The following is a 14240-nucleotide window of genomic DNA, read 5'->3' as shown; positions in this document are numbered from 1 at the left end:
GTGTCCCCCTGCCTCAGAACCGCATTCTCTGGAGAGTCAGAGTGACATCAATTTTTGCCCCTCCAGCCAAAAAAAATTGGCATTAAACATGAAGTGCTTGGGCTAATATTTTTTCCATGATTTTTTATTGATTATATGATTATAGAAGCTGTTTGTGCACATTTAAACATTTGCATCCACAAATGGGGGCACCTTACAGTAACTAAATGTACTGTAATTAGTGTGCTGTCAATGTAATTTTGAGACAAACTTAAAAATGAATCACTTGTGTTTGAATTTGTGTTTCATGCAGGGCATTTATTGCTGGTTTATGTCGCTGGAAAGACTGTGTGTGTTATAAGGCAGGTAAAGCAGGTGTAATCGGACCCCGGGCGAGGTGTCACCCCCTCTCTCTGTGGGGGCTCGCTGCCACTGGCACTCCAGCTGACCGACAGCCGCATTCAGGTCCAAAAATACCTGCCATTCAGGGCAATGCAAACAATGAAATGCCTCCATTATAATGTCGAGGTAAGGGCCTGGCGGGGGACACCTGATCCTCTCTCCATTGTTCCAGGCATTTCATATCTGAAATATCGACCCACACACCTTTCTTTTATACACTAACACTTGAATGGCTCTGAGGCTCATTTTGTTTGAGCAGGAATGGGAAACAAGCAGACCATCTTCACTGCTCAGCAGCTGGACGCATATCAGGTCAGTGTGGAGTAATTTGTATTTAACAGTGTATTTACTGTTTATAATATATGAAATAGTAATTAAATAACAATTACATAACATATAATAAAGATATTGTATATGTGAATGTGTGTCTTGTAAATGATGCAGCAAACGAAGCTATGTGAAGTCCAAGAAAAATCCTCACGAGGACAATAAAGTATCTTAAATGCTACTATATTTGTTATGCATTTAGTTTACCGAATATAAACATAAATCTATAAATAACAAGTCCCTGGAATTGTTGCATGGTCCATGAAAATAATTATTGCACCTACTTTATTTTACACATATACAAAATGTTGTGCACCCCTTTTCAAATGACATTATAATAAGTAAATTATATGATTTATTTGTTCATTTTTAACTTTGAAAAAACTACTATGCAAAATTTGTAGGACCTTTTTATGTTTTGGCTGTTTCCAATATGTTAATATTGACATAGGATTGACTGCAGTTTGCATTGAAATATGTATGGAGTAAATAATCAATTTTTTACCCTTGGCTCTAATTTTATTTGATTCACAGGACTGCACATACTTCACCAGAAAGGAAATCTTAAGGTAATTGAATGTACTTTCTTCATTAACTGGTTTATATACATGCTATGCTACAAAGCTATCTACACATACTTATAGTATACCTATAAGTCCTATAGGCCTGGTGGTGGTATTGGTCAATGAGTCACATTTTTTTAACTGGCATCATATGAAAATATTTTTATTAGTTCATCTATCTGCAGTTACATTAGTTTTATATTCTGAAAACAGAAAATCCAAACTTTTGCTGTGGGGGAATTGGTGCCCAGTAAACAATTAGCCGTTGATTCAACGTTGAAATAACGTAATGACTGCCGTCTAATCAACGTTCTCTTATAGTTGAAAATGAAAGTTGAAAAGACGTCCAAACACAGACATTAAAAAGACGACTATTAGACGTGTTTTGGACGTCCATTGACGTTATTAATTGGTCCCAAAATAAATTACTTGTATAAAACGCGTTTTGGACGTCCACTGACGTTATCGATTGGTCACCACTTAACTAATTAAGATGGATTTTGGACGTCCATTGACGCTTAAAATATGTCCTTAACGGACAGACTACTTTTAGACCTATTTTGAACGTCTAGGGACGTTCCTTGTATGCTGGGTAAGACCTACAGGTTAATTTGATTAGCTTGAGATACCCATTTCAAATTTTGTGCACACGATTTGCCATGTCTTTACTGAATTAATGTGCCCATGACTGTTTCTTTCTAGGCTCTTCCATAGGTATCGGGATTTGGCTCCTCAGCTCGTTCCACTGGACTACACTAATCAGCCAGATGTGCGTTTGCCCTATGAGCTGATTGGCAGCATGCCGGAGCTGAAGGTGCAGTCTATCAAACAAAACACAGTGCCGCTCACGCCTTGTTCCTTATCAATTATGTATCCCCTACTAATTGATAGCAGTCTTGGAGAGCTTATGTGTCATCAGATCCCCTGAACTGGAGCTAGCAGGGAAGTCCAGGGGGCCTTTAGCCTATCCAAGTTCATTATACACCACTCCACACAGCAATGGCATTGGTGCTGCTCGCTAACCGTCTGTCACAACAGAAACCATAGAGTACAACAGGTCATGGTCTCATGGTTGTCATTTTAGAAAAACTATGACCTTATGATTTGTAGAAGCTGTTTCTAATGAGTGATTACTGCTAAGTAGCATCCATTGCTCACACAGGCATTCAGCTTGGCACAGTTTGACCTTCTAGTTCCCACACTTAGTGTTTATTTTGTCTGCCTTATGTACCGTATTGGTGCATTAAGTTGCTCTGCATACTTAGTTAGACCTTCATAGATCAGGATGTCCAGAGAACCCACCCAGAACAGGTAGTATAACTAGCATTGCAATGATACATATGATGTGGAGTTTTTTTAACTCCTTAGTCCCCCAACCAACAATATGCACGCAGCATTGGTCAATGACTGGCATGCTGTAACCACAAATGAAGTACTAGAGAATGGCTGACCTAAATTGCAGCAACAGATGTGATACTGTCTCTGACTTTACATCTACAAGGTGGAACATCAAGATAAGTGTATTTAATTCAGTGGACAGCTATGAACAGTGTTTCAAGACTCTAGCATCATTGCTGTGTCTGATCCACTTGAATCAACATTCCAACACACATAAACATTGTCATAATAATACTGATCTCCACAGAACACATAGTTAATAGAAGGGGCTGCACATGAGCCTAGTGCCAAGCATGAGCCAGAGGGAAATGAAGAACCCCAGCTATGGGCTGTGGAGGAGCATAACTGAATTCTCTAGAGTAAATTTGGGATTATTTGAATTATCTGACCTCACTAATACTCGTATGACTGAATGCAATCAAACCCTCACAACAATGCTCCACTATCTTGGGCAAATTATATAAATACGTAATACCAGGAGTGTACAAAAATGTTGCTGTTTGGATCTCTCGTTCAGGATAACCCCTTCAGACAGAGGATTGCAGAGGTCTTTTCAGAAGATGGTGAAGGAAATATGACGTTGGACGACTTCTTGGACATGTTCTCAGTGCTGAGTGAAATGGCACCACGAGATCTGAAGGCTTACTATGCATTCAAAATCTACGGTCAGTCTTCAAGGAATTGATTGGTGAAAGATCAGATTCAGAGATCTTTTTTTTTTCTCCAATTAGCAGTCACGTAGGTCCACGTTTGTGGATCTGCTGCACGTGAGACTAAGCTCACCATGCCCAATGCCAAGTGTGGACTACAGAGAGGTATAAAGGAATCTAGCATTAGGCTGCATTCTCTGGAATTCTACTGACCTCCAACAATTTATTTGAGATGTATTGGAGTGATCCAGAATTACTCCTCCAATATCAGCATGTGACAACACTAATGTTTTTGTTGGTTAATGTTTTAACAGCTAGTCCAATACCTTGCTCAAATAAAGGCTGTTTCTTCAGCAAAGCAGGACACAGTCCCTGTTAATATTCTTCATTGCAGAAGAAATGATGGACGAGCAGGTGCACACAGACCATTAGCTGTGTGGTCTATTATAGTGTATATGGTTTAGAATTACTAGCTCGGGCACACTGTAGCAAAGATCATAGATTTTCTATCGTGCTAATCTTGTACAGTCCTTTAAGGGAAGAACTAAATAATGCAGGCATTCATTAGAGTGGGTTCTATCTCTGAAAAGAAGTGTGTGAGTGCTCAAAGCTGTCTTATTAAACATGCGATCCAAATCTGACATTTCACAGCAGTACATGCTCCACTGCTGCCAAGGGTCAAGAGAAAGTTTTCATTTATTATTTACAGAAGTAAACAAAGGCAGTTGTGCTGCAGGCATGGCTGATGGAAATGCAAGTCTGAAAGGCAGTTATGCATTTAATTTAATTTAATCAAATTAAACTGAATTATTGAAGCCTGTGATGTGGGTCAGAATGAGACCCACGCTTTGCTATCAAAACCTAGCGTCATATACACTGTTCTACTGGAGATGTCACAAAACCTGCCTTGTATCTACACTTACTGCCCATTTTATCAGCTCCACTGACCATACATGAGCACTTTGTAGTTCTACAATTACAACCTGTAGTCCACCTGTTTCTCTGTATCCTCATTTCACCCTTCTCTTCAATAGTCAGGACCCTCTCAGAGCAGGTATGATTTGTGTGATGGATTATTCTCAGTGCCTAAGTGTGTGTTGTGCTGGTTTGAGTGGATCAGACTCAGCAGGGCTACTAGAGTTTTTAAAGCCCTCAGTATCACTGCAGGACTGAGAACAGTCCATCAACCAAAAACATCCAGCCGACAGCATCCTGTGTCCACTGATGGACTAGAGGACGGCCGACACAAACTGTAGATGAGCTACTGTCTCTGACTTTACAGCCACGAAGTGGACCAGCAAGGGATGTGTGTCTAACAGGGTACACAGAAAGTGAGTGGACACAGTATTTAAAAAACAACCTCTGACACCCGACATCAGTCACGCTGACCATAGGCCCATGTGCTGTTGCTTGAGAGTGTCAAAATCAATCATGCCATTAATGGGCAGGGTAAAAAGGGGGCTGATGTTTTGATGAGCCATAGTCAGATTTACTTTCTAATCCCTTTAATTGCACCTGTAGGGGAGGTGTTTCTGATAAAATGGCATAAGTGAACAGCGACCAAAATATTCGGTGTATACTGAACTTCTGTAATGTGAGCTTACACATAACTTGGATCCCATTTTGTTCAAAGACTTCAACGATGATGACTTCATCTGTAAATCGGACCTGGAGAAGACTCTGAACAAGCTGACGAGGAACGAGCTGACTGAGGACGAGGTGAGGATGGTGTGTGAGAAGGTGATTGATGAAGCTGATCTGGACAATGACGGACGCCTTTCACTGGAGGATTTCCAGCACATGATACTGAGGGCCCCTGACTTCCTAAGGTTAGAGCAAACAAGTCTGTGATCAATATGTCTTCATATGTGTTCATTTTTAAAGATTTTCCATCAAATATAAAGAAAAAATTCCAAACGATAATTTGAAATGAAACAGACATTAGGGCATTTTACGTTGGTGGCATGTGTTGATGTCCTCAGTGCAAACAACAGCTTGTAAATTCAAAATAATATATGGGGGAAAATTTGTTAAATTATTGAGAAATGCTGATATTCATATACTGTGAGGAGTTGGTGTGTTCTCGCCGTGTCCGCGTGGGTTTCCTCCCACAGTCCGAAAACACACGTTGGTAGGTGGATTGGCGACTCAAAAGTGTCCGTAGGTGTGAGTGAATGTGTGTGTGCGTCTGTGTTGCCCTGTGAAGGACTGGCGCCCCCTCCAGGGTGTATTCCCGCCTTGCGCCGAATGATTCCAGGTAGGCTCTGGACCCACTGCGACCCTGAACTGGATAAGGGTTACAGATAATGAATGAATGATATTCATATAAACACTAAAACATTCCTAAAAGCTACTTAAACTGGTCAATTATGTATTTTTTCAAGCTACAAATGAAAATCCATCCCTCCATCCATTATCTGTAACCGCTTATCCAATTTAGGGTCGCGGGGGGTCCAGAGCCTACCTGGAATCAAATGAAAATCATCATAAAATAATCAGTTGTAAATTGTAAACGTGTTGTAAATGTGTATTTTTTTCCTTCTCAGCACATTCCACATCCGAATATGAGCTGAGGAAAGGCGCTAAAAAGAGCAGAACATATCATGGGATGAAAATCTTGGGTCAGTATGAAGAGATCAGAAGAAATCATTGAGCTGTCTCATAACAACTACAAATTTTTCAATCCCTGAAGCATTGACACATTCCCTCTGGGCATTTTTTATGTATATTTTCATATTTCCAATGACTTTTTAATAATTGTGGAATGCTAGCACTGCCGTATGTAATAAACTTGTGTGAAGGCCACTTTTCTGTATGAATTTCCAAATCTTCATTCCAAATATTACCATTATAATGGTAATTAAGTAAAGATGGCACCACTGCACCCTGTAGTTTGGTTTGCTTCCTCTAATAAATGTTCTTCAACTGATTCGTCACCACCGCATCCCCAATATAGCCTGGGATTCCAGGGTTAGAACAAAGCTTAAATTTAGCCGACTAAATAACTGTCACATCAAAAGTGCGTTAAAATATTTTTCACGTATTGCAAGAAATATCTCAATATCATGCAACACTGCTCCAAATGAACACCCAGATGACTTTTTAAAAGATTCTTATTTTAATAAATCAAAAGTACTGATATCTACAAAACTGCAGACAAATTTTTCAATATGATTTGTTTTTAGAAAGTACAGTACAATTTAAGTAGATCTCTCTTGTAGAGTGTTATTTACAATTGCTTTTTTTGTATTATTTGTTTTTTCAAAAAATGTAACAACGTTCTTCTCCCCGTTCACCTCACAATCGACAATTAAATGAAAACTGGTCATATAAAAGGAATGGAAATGATATGCATCACACAGCGATTTCAAAAGAGGAACAAAGAGAATTGACAGCGAGATGTTATTACTGCTCGAGTCAACGCTACACAACTTGATGCGGTTTTTGAAACTGACAACAATTCAGGAAGCACTGCCTGTCTACTATTTTTTTTTTTTTTTTTTTTATAAACAGTTTCTAATACTTGCACAGAGTGCACAAGTACTGAGACTGAAAAACGACAAAAGGATCAAACCCACACTGTTAACAATGCCTGATTAATTGCTGCTTTATAGGTCCACCATAACAGACACACTGAACAGTGACATTGCTTTTACTGACTCAGTACAGTATATACAAGGCTCTTTCAGAGGGCCTTTGAATTGCACAAAAAAAGGAAAGAGGGCAGCTACAACAGGGAGAGGCTATAAACTAAGAGAGGAAAAAAAACGAGTGACTACTGCAGTCTCAAAGAGAGGGAAAAAAATGCAAAATACAGGAGGTCAGAAATGTCACCTTCATGATGCATAGATCCAAAATGAAAGATCAAGTATTAGCACTTAAGACAAATGGCAGGACGTTTAGGGAAAGGTGAAGAAGGCAGGGGGAATTAATGGGGCCGTTGATTTGGACTGAAAAGCTGGACAATCCAAACTTTGAGTGGACACAGAAAATCTTTGGGAGTAGATGGACAAAAAAGGTGCAGTAAAATTTAAAACAAGTGTGGTTTTCCTCATTATTCCCCTAAGCTTTCATTGCTATTTAAACAGAACAAAGCAAAAACAAATGAGACTAGACCCTTTTAGAGTTTGCTGCAAGAGAGAGAAAGAAAAAAGGTCTATTTCTCAGAAACAAAATGGGAAAAACACTGTGCTTCTACTTTCAATCTCCTAATGAATGAACAATTGTTCCTTTACAAGGTATGGGTGCTTATTAACGCTGGTAATTAATAACTGATGTGGTCTATTGTGAAGCTGCTAGGCCAAATAATAAGATCATGTTAAGAAAAAAAATAACATCACTAAAGCTTAAGAAAAAGCCGACTGGCAAAAATGATGTGACGTGCATTGCATTTTCATCTCACATAAAGAGCATGACAATTTATGAGACTACTTATAGGAAAGTGAAGTGGATCAGCGGTTCTCTGGCCAGATTAGCCCAGTCACATGAAGCTAATTTACACACTGTGGGTATTAGTGAGTGACGTGAAGTCTTGTAGGGCACATGATGCCACCTATGGTCTAAAACAGGGAGTGACTCAATTTTACAAACTACACACAATGCGGGTATCACTTAAGATTTTCCCCCCATTGTAGTCATTGTGTCAGCTGTTCAGTTGTGCGCACGCAGCTTGTATAATCTCCACAGAAAAGCATCAAATAGGATGAAATGAAGCAGCTAATCTCACTATAGCGAATGTCAGCAGTCAGCTATGGGTTACTAAGGGCCCATCATTGAACTGCGGAACAGTGGAAAATTTCTTTGAAGCGATGGAGCAATATCTGACACCTTAGGAATGAGTTGGTGTGACCTTTGAGATCTACAATGTATTATTCAACATCAGTAACTAACCTTGTTGATTCTTATAGCGCCTACACTTCTGGAAAGGCTAGACACTAAACACTTGAGTGAAAAGCCTTTCTTGTGACTCCCTATTTATACGTTTAATTTTCAGAGAAATGTGGGAAGAGCCGCTCTCTTCAAACTTTGGGTGACTGTGTAGAATTGTTTAAATGCAGACTACAGCTTTAACATCAAGGCTTCACATTTCAAAAACTGGCTAGTGCAACAAGGTCATCTTTACAGATCTTTACAGATTTGATAAAACCATATTTAAATGAAACCTATTAAATATTAATTAGATAGGATCTGAATAAACCAACACAGGGTTTCCCACATTATAAAACACTACTAACTAAAACACAGAGGTCACTCATGAAGCGTGAAGGACTGTGCTTTTGAGCGGCGTTGTCTTTAAACATATAGGTAGGGATAAAAATTAAATATAGTCATTGTACTCCAATTCCCACAAACAAGGTTTGATTGTATTCTTCAGGTCAGACCTAAAAAAAAGCAATACATTTTAATGTTTTAAATTTTAACCTTTTGGAAGAAACAATATCCATTTGGTTTATGTTAAAGTCTTGAGAAAATTTATGATGTGGGGCAGAAAGTCCATTCAATCTGTTGTGTTAGTTTCACAGAGGCAGTGATCCAGCGCAATAACAAAAAAAATATTCAATTTTTAATTTGGATATAATCAAAATACCTTATTTTACATCTGTGCATCTGGCTCTACTGCATGAGTAAAGATGTAAAATAACATTGAGCAAGAAGAACCAGAAAATGGCTGTCAATGGAAGAAGAAGAAAAAAATAATAATTCAGAAGACGAAAATCTAATCAAAAAAATTTAAAATAGAATTTATGTTTTATAAAAGGCAAATTGCAAGGCTCCTATAAGCAGAGTGAGGTAAAGTGATTGTCGAAGAAAGCATGAGGGAAGAATACAATGGAATGATAAAGGAATGGCTCTCAAATTTGGCCCAACCTGTCAGAACCTAGAAGCAAGAAAATAGATTTGAGACTGTGCAGTTGAGACGCATCTTTGAAATCTTTCTAGACATAACAGGCATGTTTTATTCCTGTGAATCAAACATTTCTCCACTTAGCTCTTCAACCTTGATGAAGAAAGCAGCACCAGCCTACCACGGCCTCATCAGGAAAAGGGGTCATATGTGGGAAGAAACCGCATTGCCAACATGTCAGTGGAAGCAGAAGAGAGGAGCTGGGCCCTCCAAATGTTCTAGGGCTGGAAGAAGAGGAATACTCAGAGAGAGAAAGAAAGATAAGGAGAGAATAGAGAAAGCTTGAAAGTGCTGAAAACGAGAGCACAGTCCAGTCAAGTCCAGCCCCAGGGTGGTGGACGGTAAGGCTTTTGTCTTCACAGTAGAACACAGCGGAAGAAACTGCTCTTTTTCTGTTGCTCGGTGGTGATCTTCACTCCATGATTACTGCCCTGGGGATTGTTACCCTCCTAAAGAGAAAACCAAAAAAACAGCATTAAAAAGTGCCAAGCATTTGGTTCTCATTCAGTTCTGAACTGTTGAATAAATAATCTATAAACTAAACTACAGTGGAACCTCTACCTACGAACTTGATCCGTTCCATGACGCGGTTCGTAAGTAAAAAAGTTTGTTTCTCGAGTCAATTTTCCCCATTTAAAATAATGGAAAAGCAATTAATGTGTTCCAGCCCCCACCCCAAAAGTCACCCTTTTTGCACTGATATATGTTTACAACAGTCTCAAATTAGTAAAAAAAAAAAAATACATGTAGCGTTACTAAAAATAAAAGGGAAATACAGTGGTGACAGTAATAAAAAAGAAATAAAGTTGTAAGTGGTTACACATTGAAGACATGACGACTGGCTGGAGGAGTAACACAGGGACTGGCTGTATGACGGGAGGTGGGGGGGGGGGGGGGGGGTGGAATAACGGAGAGTAGGCGGTGAATGTGGGGAGACGAAGCGTAGTTACGGTTTAACTTAGCACGAATTTCGATGTCTGCTATTTACACTAATGCTAAATTGCTAAAGCTACAATTTGCTAATCTTAAAAGCTCACTCAAGTCTGGGCGCAGGGAGACTCGCCTATTGGGGTCAGTAGCCATTTCCAGCCGCCAGCTCGGGTTCGTTTCTAGAGTTGTGGTTTGTTAGTGGAGGCAAGAAATATTCAAATGCCCGATTCGTATCTTGGAAAGTTCGTTAGTATAGGCGTTCGTTAGTACAGGTTCCACTGTACATCTATTGAGGAAAGAAAAAATGCACTAAGACAGGACAGTGTCTTACCAATTTTGTGTCCATCTTTGCTTTGATGTCTCTTGCAAGTGTTAAAAATGCCTATAAATAGAGTGCAAGAAAATTTTAAACACATTATAAGGAAAAGGAGAGAGAGAGAAAAAAAAGACATTTATGGAAACCTATGGGAGGCATACAACAAAAATAAAAAACAATAAAAAAATAAACAAATATAAAAAATAAGTTAACCTAACTACAATTAATTCCACTCACATTCTCTACGTTGATGTTGGCCTTCGCACTCGTCTCCATGAATTTGATTCCATACTCTAACGCCAGCTGAAGAGTGATTTAAAAAGATAGCCACTGATTAATACATCGAACATGCAATATCAACTTGACACAGGATAAATTTAAAGGTGCTTATTTTGACAGAATTTATTTGCACACACAAAACCGCACATAAATAAAACAGGGAAGATTCTGAAGTTTGGATATTTAGGAGAAAAACAGCCCTCTCACCTTCTCCCCTCGTTCTTTGGACACTTGTCGCTTTTCATTGATGTCACATTTGTTCCCCAGTATCATCTTCTCCACATCTGCTGAGGCATGCTGGGGAAGACAGAACCTATCATTATACCTGTCTCTCACAATTTACCGTGAACCACATCCATTCACTTACAACTGAAGAGACAAATTCATCAAGACACCCACCTCCTCAATGTTCCTGATCCAGTTTTTGATGTTGTCAAAGGACTTCTCATTAGTGATGTCATACACCAACATAATGCCCTGAGATTAAGATAAATAGAGCAACCAGCTCAAATATAGAGGCACTAAAGCATTAAGAGCAAAGAATGCAACACAATGCAATACAAGCATGACTGGTTTTAAGAAGATTAAATGAGCACGTCTAGACATTATTCAGACATTAAATTCTAGTGTTGCAATGCACATACTGTGGTGAAGCCCCCCCACCCCCAACCACTAACTCACCATTGCGCCTCTGTAATATGCTGTTGTGATTGTTCGGAATCGTTCCTGTCCTGCTGTGTCCCTAAAAAAAACACATAAGTGAAGATGTAGATATACTCCTTTGCTCATTTTTATCAGATAAGCAATGGTATTACAAGATCAAGTGAGGAACACTGTTACTTTGACAGTGGACTTGTTCTGTTCCACAAACACCACTTGACCTAGACCACATAAGACAGAAAGGCCTTTGAAGAAGAGAGAAGTGGAGCAATTTACCATATCTGTAACTTGATTTTCTTCCCATCTAACTCTATCGTCCTAATCTTGAAGTCAATTCCTGCAAGAAACAAAGCACACAGGTCAACAACACGGATATAAATATTCAATCTATTAATAGTTTACAGATGACAAAGTAGAACAAGGAAGCCAGTTTCCAACATATGTACAGCCACTTAATAAACCATGACAAAGAGGTATGATCTTTCTAGTTCAAAATAATTAGAAACGTTCTATGAGATGCTATAGTATAATAATCTGAGCCATAAATTTGAGACATCTCAATAAGGAGATGTTATGATTTAGGCATCTAATAATAATAAGAAGATTCAATTCAATTTCTGGCACCTCATAATTATGATTTTCTATGACACAGCAACCCATATTTATAATTGAATATCTCACCCAGGGGTCTTATGATTAAGGCATTTCAATTTTGACTTGCTATGTTAACTCAAACATACGTAAACCTACGTATTATAATGCCTAGTCGTTGATATGAAACAGGAAATCATAATTATGACACTAACTACATAATGAAAGTTACTAAATGGCAACATTAAAAGTCTTCTATGGAGGTGAACTATATCTTTAACGTAAGCATTTGTCACTTCCTCTATGGCCGGTGAAAAAGATCGTTGCTTTGACCGATACCAGCTTCGAACAAACAAAACAGCAATAAACAGCACTGCTATTACTATCGACTCAGAAAGACTAACAATGTCCACTATGACGGAATAATAGCGTAGTGTAATAGCTAATAAGCTTCTTAAAGCGTATGTGAAAGTGTAAGGGCTGCTGTGTAAGAGTTAGCTTAGCTACGTTTACTTGAACAAGCCACAGGTAACAGCAGTAAGACGCGCCATTAACGTAACGATACAAACAGGAATACATCTTTAGACGTTTTAGACGTAAAGGCAGCCCGTTAGACTCAGTTTAGCTGACGTTATTCGACCACATAGCCTCTTAGCTGCAGCTGTACGCAGAGGAAACATAATGCTGTTATACAGGCAACGGTGCTAAGGTTAACCTACTAATGTTTCACCCTGAGCCAATTTGATTAACCACCAGCTACTTTAGGATTCAGTAATATACCCTGGAACTATTATGACCAAGTCTGGCATAAACACAAACACTAAAAGCAAATAAACAATCTTCGCAACAAGGGGCTAGTAACTAACAACTCAGCTAATGCTAACTTGACGAATACACACCATTACAACTGCACTTACTGCCGTCTGTAGAAATAAAACCGTTCTTAAAGAACCCCAGAAATATTAAATATATTTGTAGTATTCGGTCGGTTTTTAGCCAAAGAGAGCTGTTGTTAACGACACCGGCGACCCGTAAGAAAGCCCTCAGCTTTAGCGGCTCAAGCTAAACGTTTCCGCGGCTCATTTCACTGTCACTAGACTCTATTAAAGAGTAATTGAAAGGTTAATGCACCTATTGTTGAGATAAACGTGGAGTTAAAGGCGTCCTCTGAGAATCTGAACAGCACGCAGGTCTTCCCCACTCCCGAGTCCCCGATTAACAGCAGTTTAAACAAATAATCGTAAGTCTTCGCCATACTTGATATTGCGGAAATCCCGCCCGGTCACTGAGCGCCGCGTAGACACAGCGCTGATAGTGATGGGGAGTCGACTCGCCATGAATCGGGTTATTTTTATTCACAAATGAATCGACTCAGATTCTTCAATTCTGGGGTTTGATGGATGGATGGAAACATGGACAGTTGTACAGAGAGAGAAACGGACCGATGGACAGGTAGAGGCATAAAGATATGGACAAACGAATGAATGGTGGATAGAGGGACAGATAAAAGGAAGGATGGATAGAAGGTTTGGCGAATTAATGGGTAGAAAAATTGTGGCGCAGCAGGTAGGTGTCGCAGTCACACAGCTCCAGGGACCTGGAGGTTGTGGGTTCGATTCCCGCTCCAGGTGACTGTCTGTGAGGAGTTGGTGTGTTCTCCCCGTGTCCGCGTGTGTTTCCTCCGGGTGCTCCGTGTGTGTGTGTCTGTGTTGCCCTGGCGTCCCCTCCAGGGTGTATTCCCGCCTTGCGCCCGATGATTCCAGGTAGGCGACCCTAAATTGGATAAGCGGTTACAGATAATGGATGGAGGAACAGAGGAAAGGATATTAGCAGTATACAGAAATGATGCATAAATGTCTGGTAGACAGAGGGAGGGATGGACAGATAGATAATAGATGGATGAATAACTAGGTAGCTTTACTGAACCTCAAAGGAATTGTTCCAGCACCAGATATATACTGGCGCTAGGGCACGATCACAACATGCATTATATGTCTGATATAGATAAGAAACGCCTGAGATAAATGCACATTTACAAATTCCCAAAAAATAGAATGGAACAATCACATAAGGCACTTGTACAGAGTGAATCAAAAGTCTCAGGTCACCACCTTCCAATTGAAAAAACCTGCACTTGATCCAATATGGCAGCCATGTTCTGGACCGCTCACACCTTACTTCCTGGTGTTTTCAGATAAAAGGGTGCCCTATGACTTTTAAATTTTGAATTTAACAAGAGC

General features: G+C 39.5%; 2 protein-coding genes across 3 annotated transcripts; one reads left to right on the top strand and one right to left on the bottom strand.

Annotated features, from left to right (window-relative positions):
• Positions 1 to 642: 642 nt before the first annotated feature.
• LOC136675476 (calcium and integrin-binding family member 3-like) lies at positions 643 to 5975 on the top strand. The gene is made up of 6 exons (XM_066652025.1): positions 643 to 693; positions 1243 to 1277; positions 1974 to 2085; positions 3187 to 3334; positions 4953 to 5148; positions 5866 to 5975. The coding sequence occupies exons 1-6, from the start codon at positions 643 to 645 to the stop codon at positions 5885 to 5887; spliced, it is 564 nt and encodes a 187-aa protein (XP_066508122.1). The 3' UTR covers positions 5888 to 5975.
• Positions 5976 to 6418: 443 nt separating this feature from the next.
• Positions 6419 to 13343, bottom strand: LOC136675559 (ras-related protein Rab-8A). Of its 2 annotated transcripts, none has more exons than XM_066652171.1 (8): positions 13132 to 13343; positions 11686 to 11746; positions 11431 to 11491; positions 11149 to 11226; positions 10957 to 11046; positions 10708 to 10773; positions 10486 to 10536; positions 6419 to 9673 (listed from the first exon to the last, which is right to left on the bottom strand). In XM_066652171.1, the coding sequence occupies exons 1-8, from the start codon at positions 13253 to 13255 to the stop codon at positions 9581 to 9583; spliced, it is 624 nt and encodes a 207-aa protein (XP_066508268.1). In that variant the 5' UTR covers positions 13256 to 13343; the 3' UTR covers positions 6419 to 9580. The 2 variants fall into 2 exon arrangements, with proteins under 2 accessions (XP_066508268.1, XP_066508269.1); XM_066652172.1 differs by lacking the exon at positions 13132 to 13343 and adding an exon at positions 12918 to 13062.
• Between the last annotated feature and the right edge of the window lie 897 nt (positions 13344 to 14240).

The sequence above is a fragment of the Hoplias malabaricus genome, chromosome X1, assembly GCF_029633855.1.
Source record: "Hoplias malabaricus isolate fHopMal1 chromosome X1, fHopMal1.hap1, whole genome shotgun sequence".
NCBI lineage: Eukaryota > Metazoa > Chordata > Actinopteri > Characiformes > Erythrinidae > Hoplias > Hoplias malabaricus.
Note: the sequence above shows the minus strand (reverse complement) of the source record. Positions and strands in the feature narration are given on the sequence as shown.

Excerpts from the sequence above, each read along its gene's own strand:
- LOC136675559 (XM_066652171.1), bottom strand. The coding sequence starts at position 13,255 with ATGGCGAAGACTTACGATTATTTGTTTAAACTGCTGTTAATCGGGGAC. Across the intron at positions 11,492-11,685 it reads AAAATCAAGTTACAGATATG|GGACACAGCAGGACAGGAAC; the intron begins GTAAATTGCTCC and ends TGTTTTTTTTAG. Across the intron at positions 9,674-10,485 it reads CAAAGATGGACACAAAATTG|GAGGGTAACAATCCCCAGGG; the intron begins GTAAGACACTGT and ends TTTTCTCTTTAG.
- LOC136675476 (XM_066652025.1), top strand. The coding sequence starts at position 643 with ATGGGAAACAAGCAGACCATCTTCACTGCTCAGCAGCTGGACGCATAT. Across the intron at positions 694-1,242 it reads AGCAGCTGGACGCATATCAG|GACTGCACATACTTCACCAG; the intron begins GTCAGTGTGGAG and ends TTTGATTCACAG. Across the intron at positions 2,086-3,186 it reads GCAGCATGCCGGAGCTGAAG|GATAACCCCTTCAGACAGAG; the intron begins GTGCAGTCTATC and ends TCTCTCGTTCAG.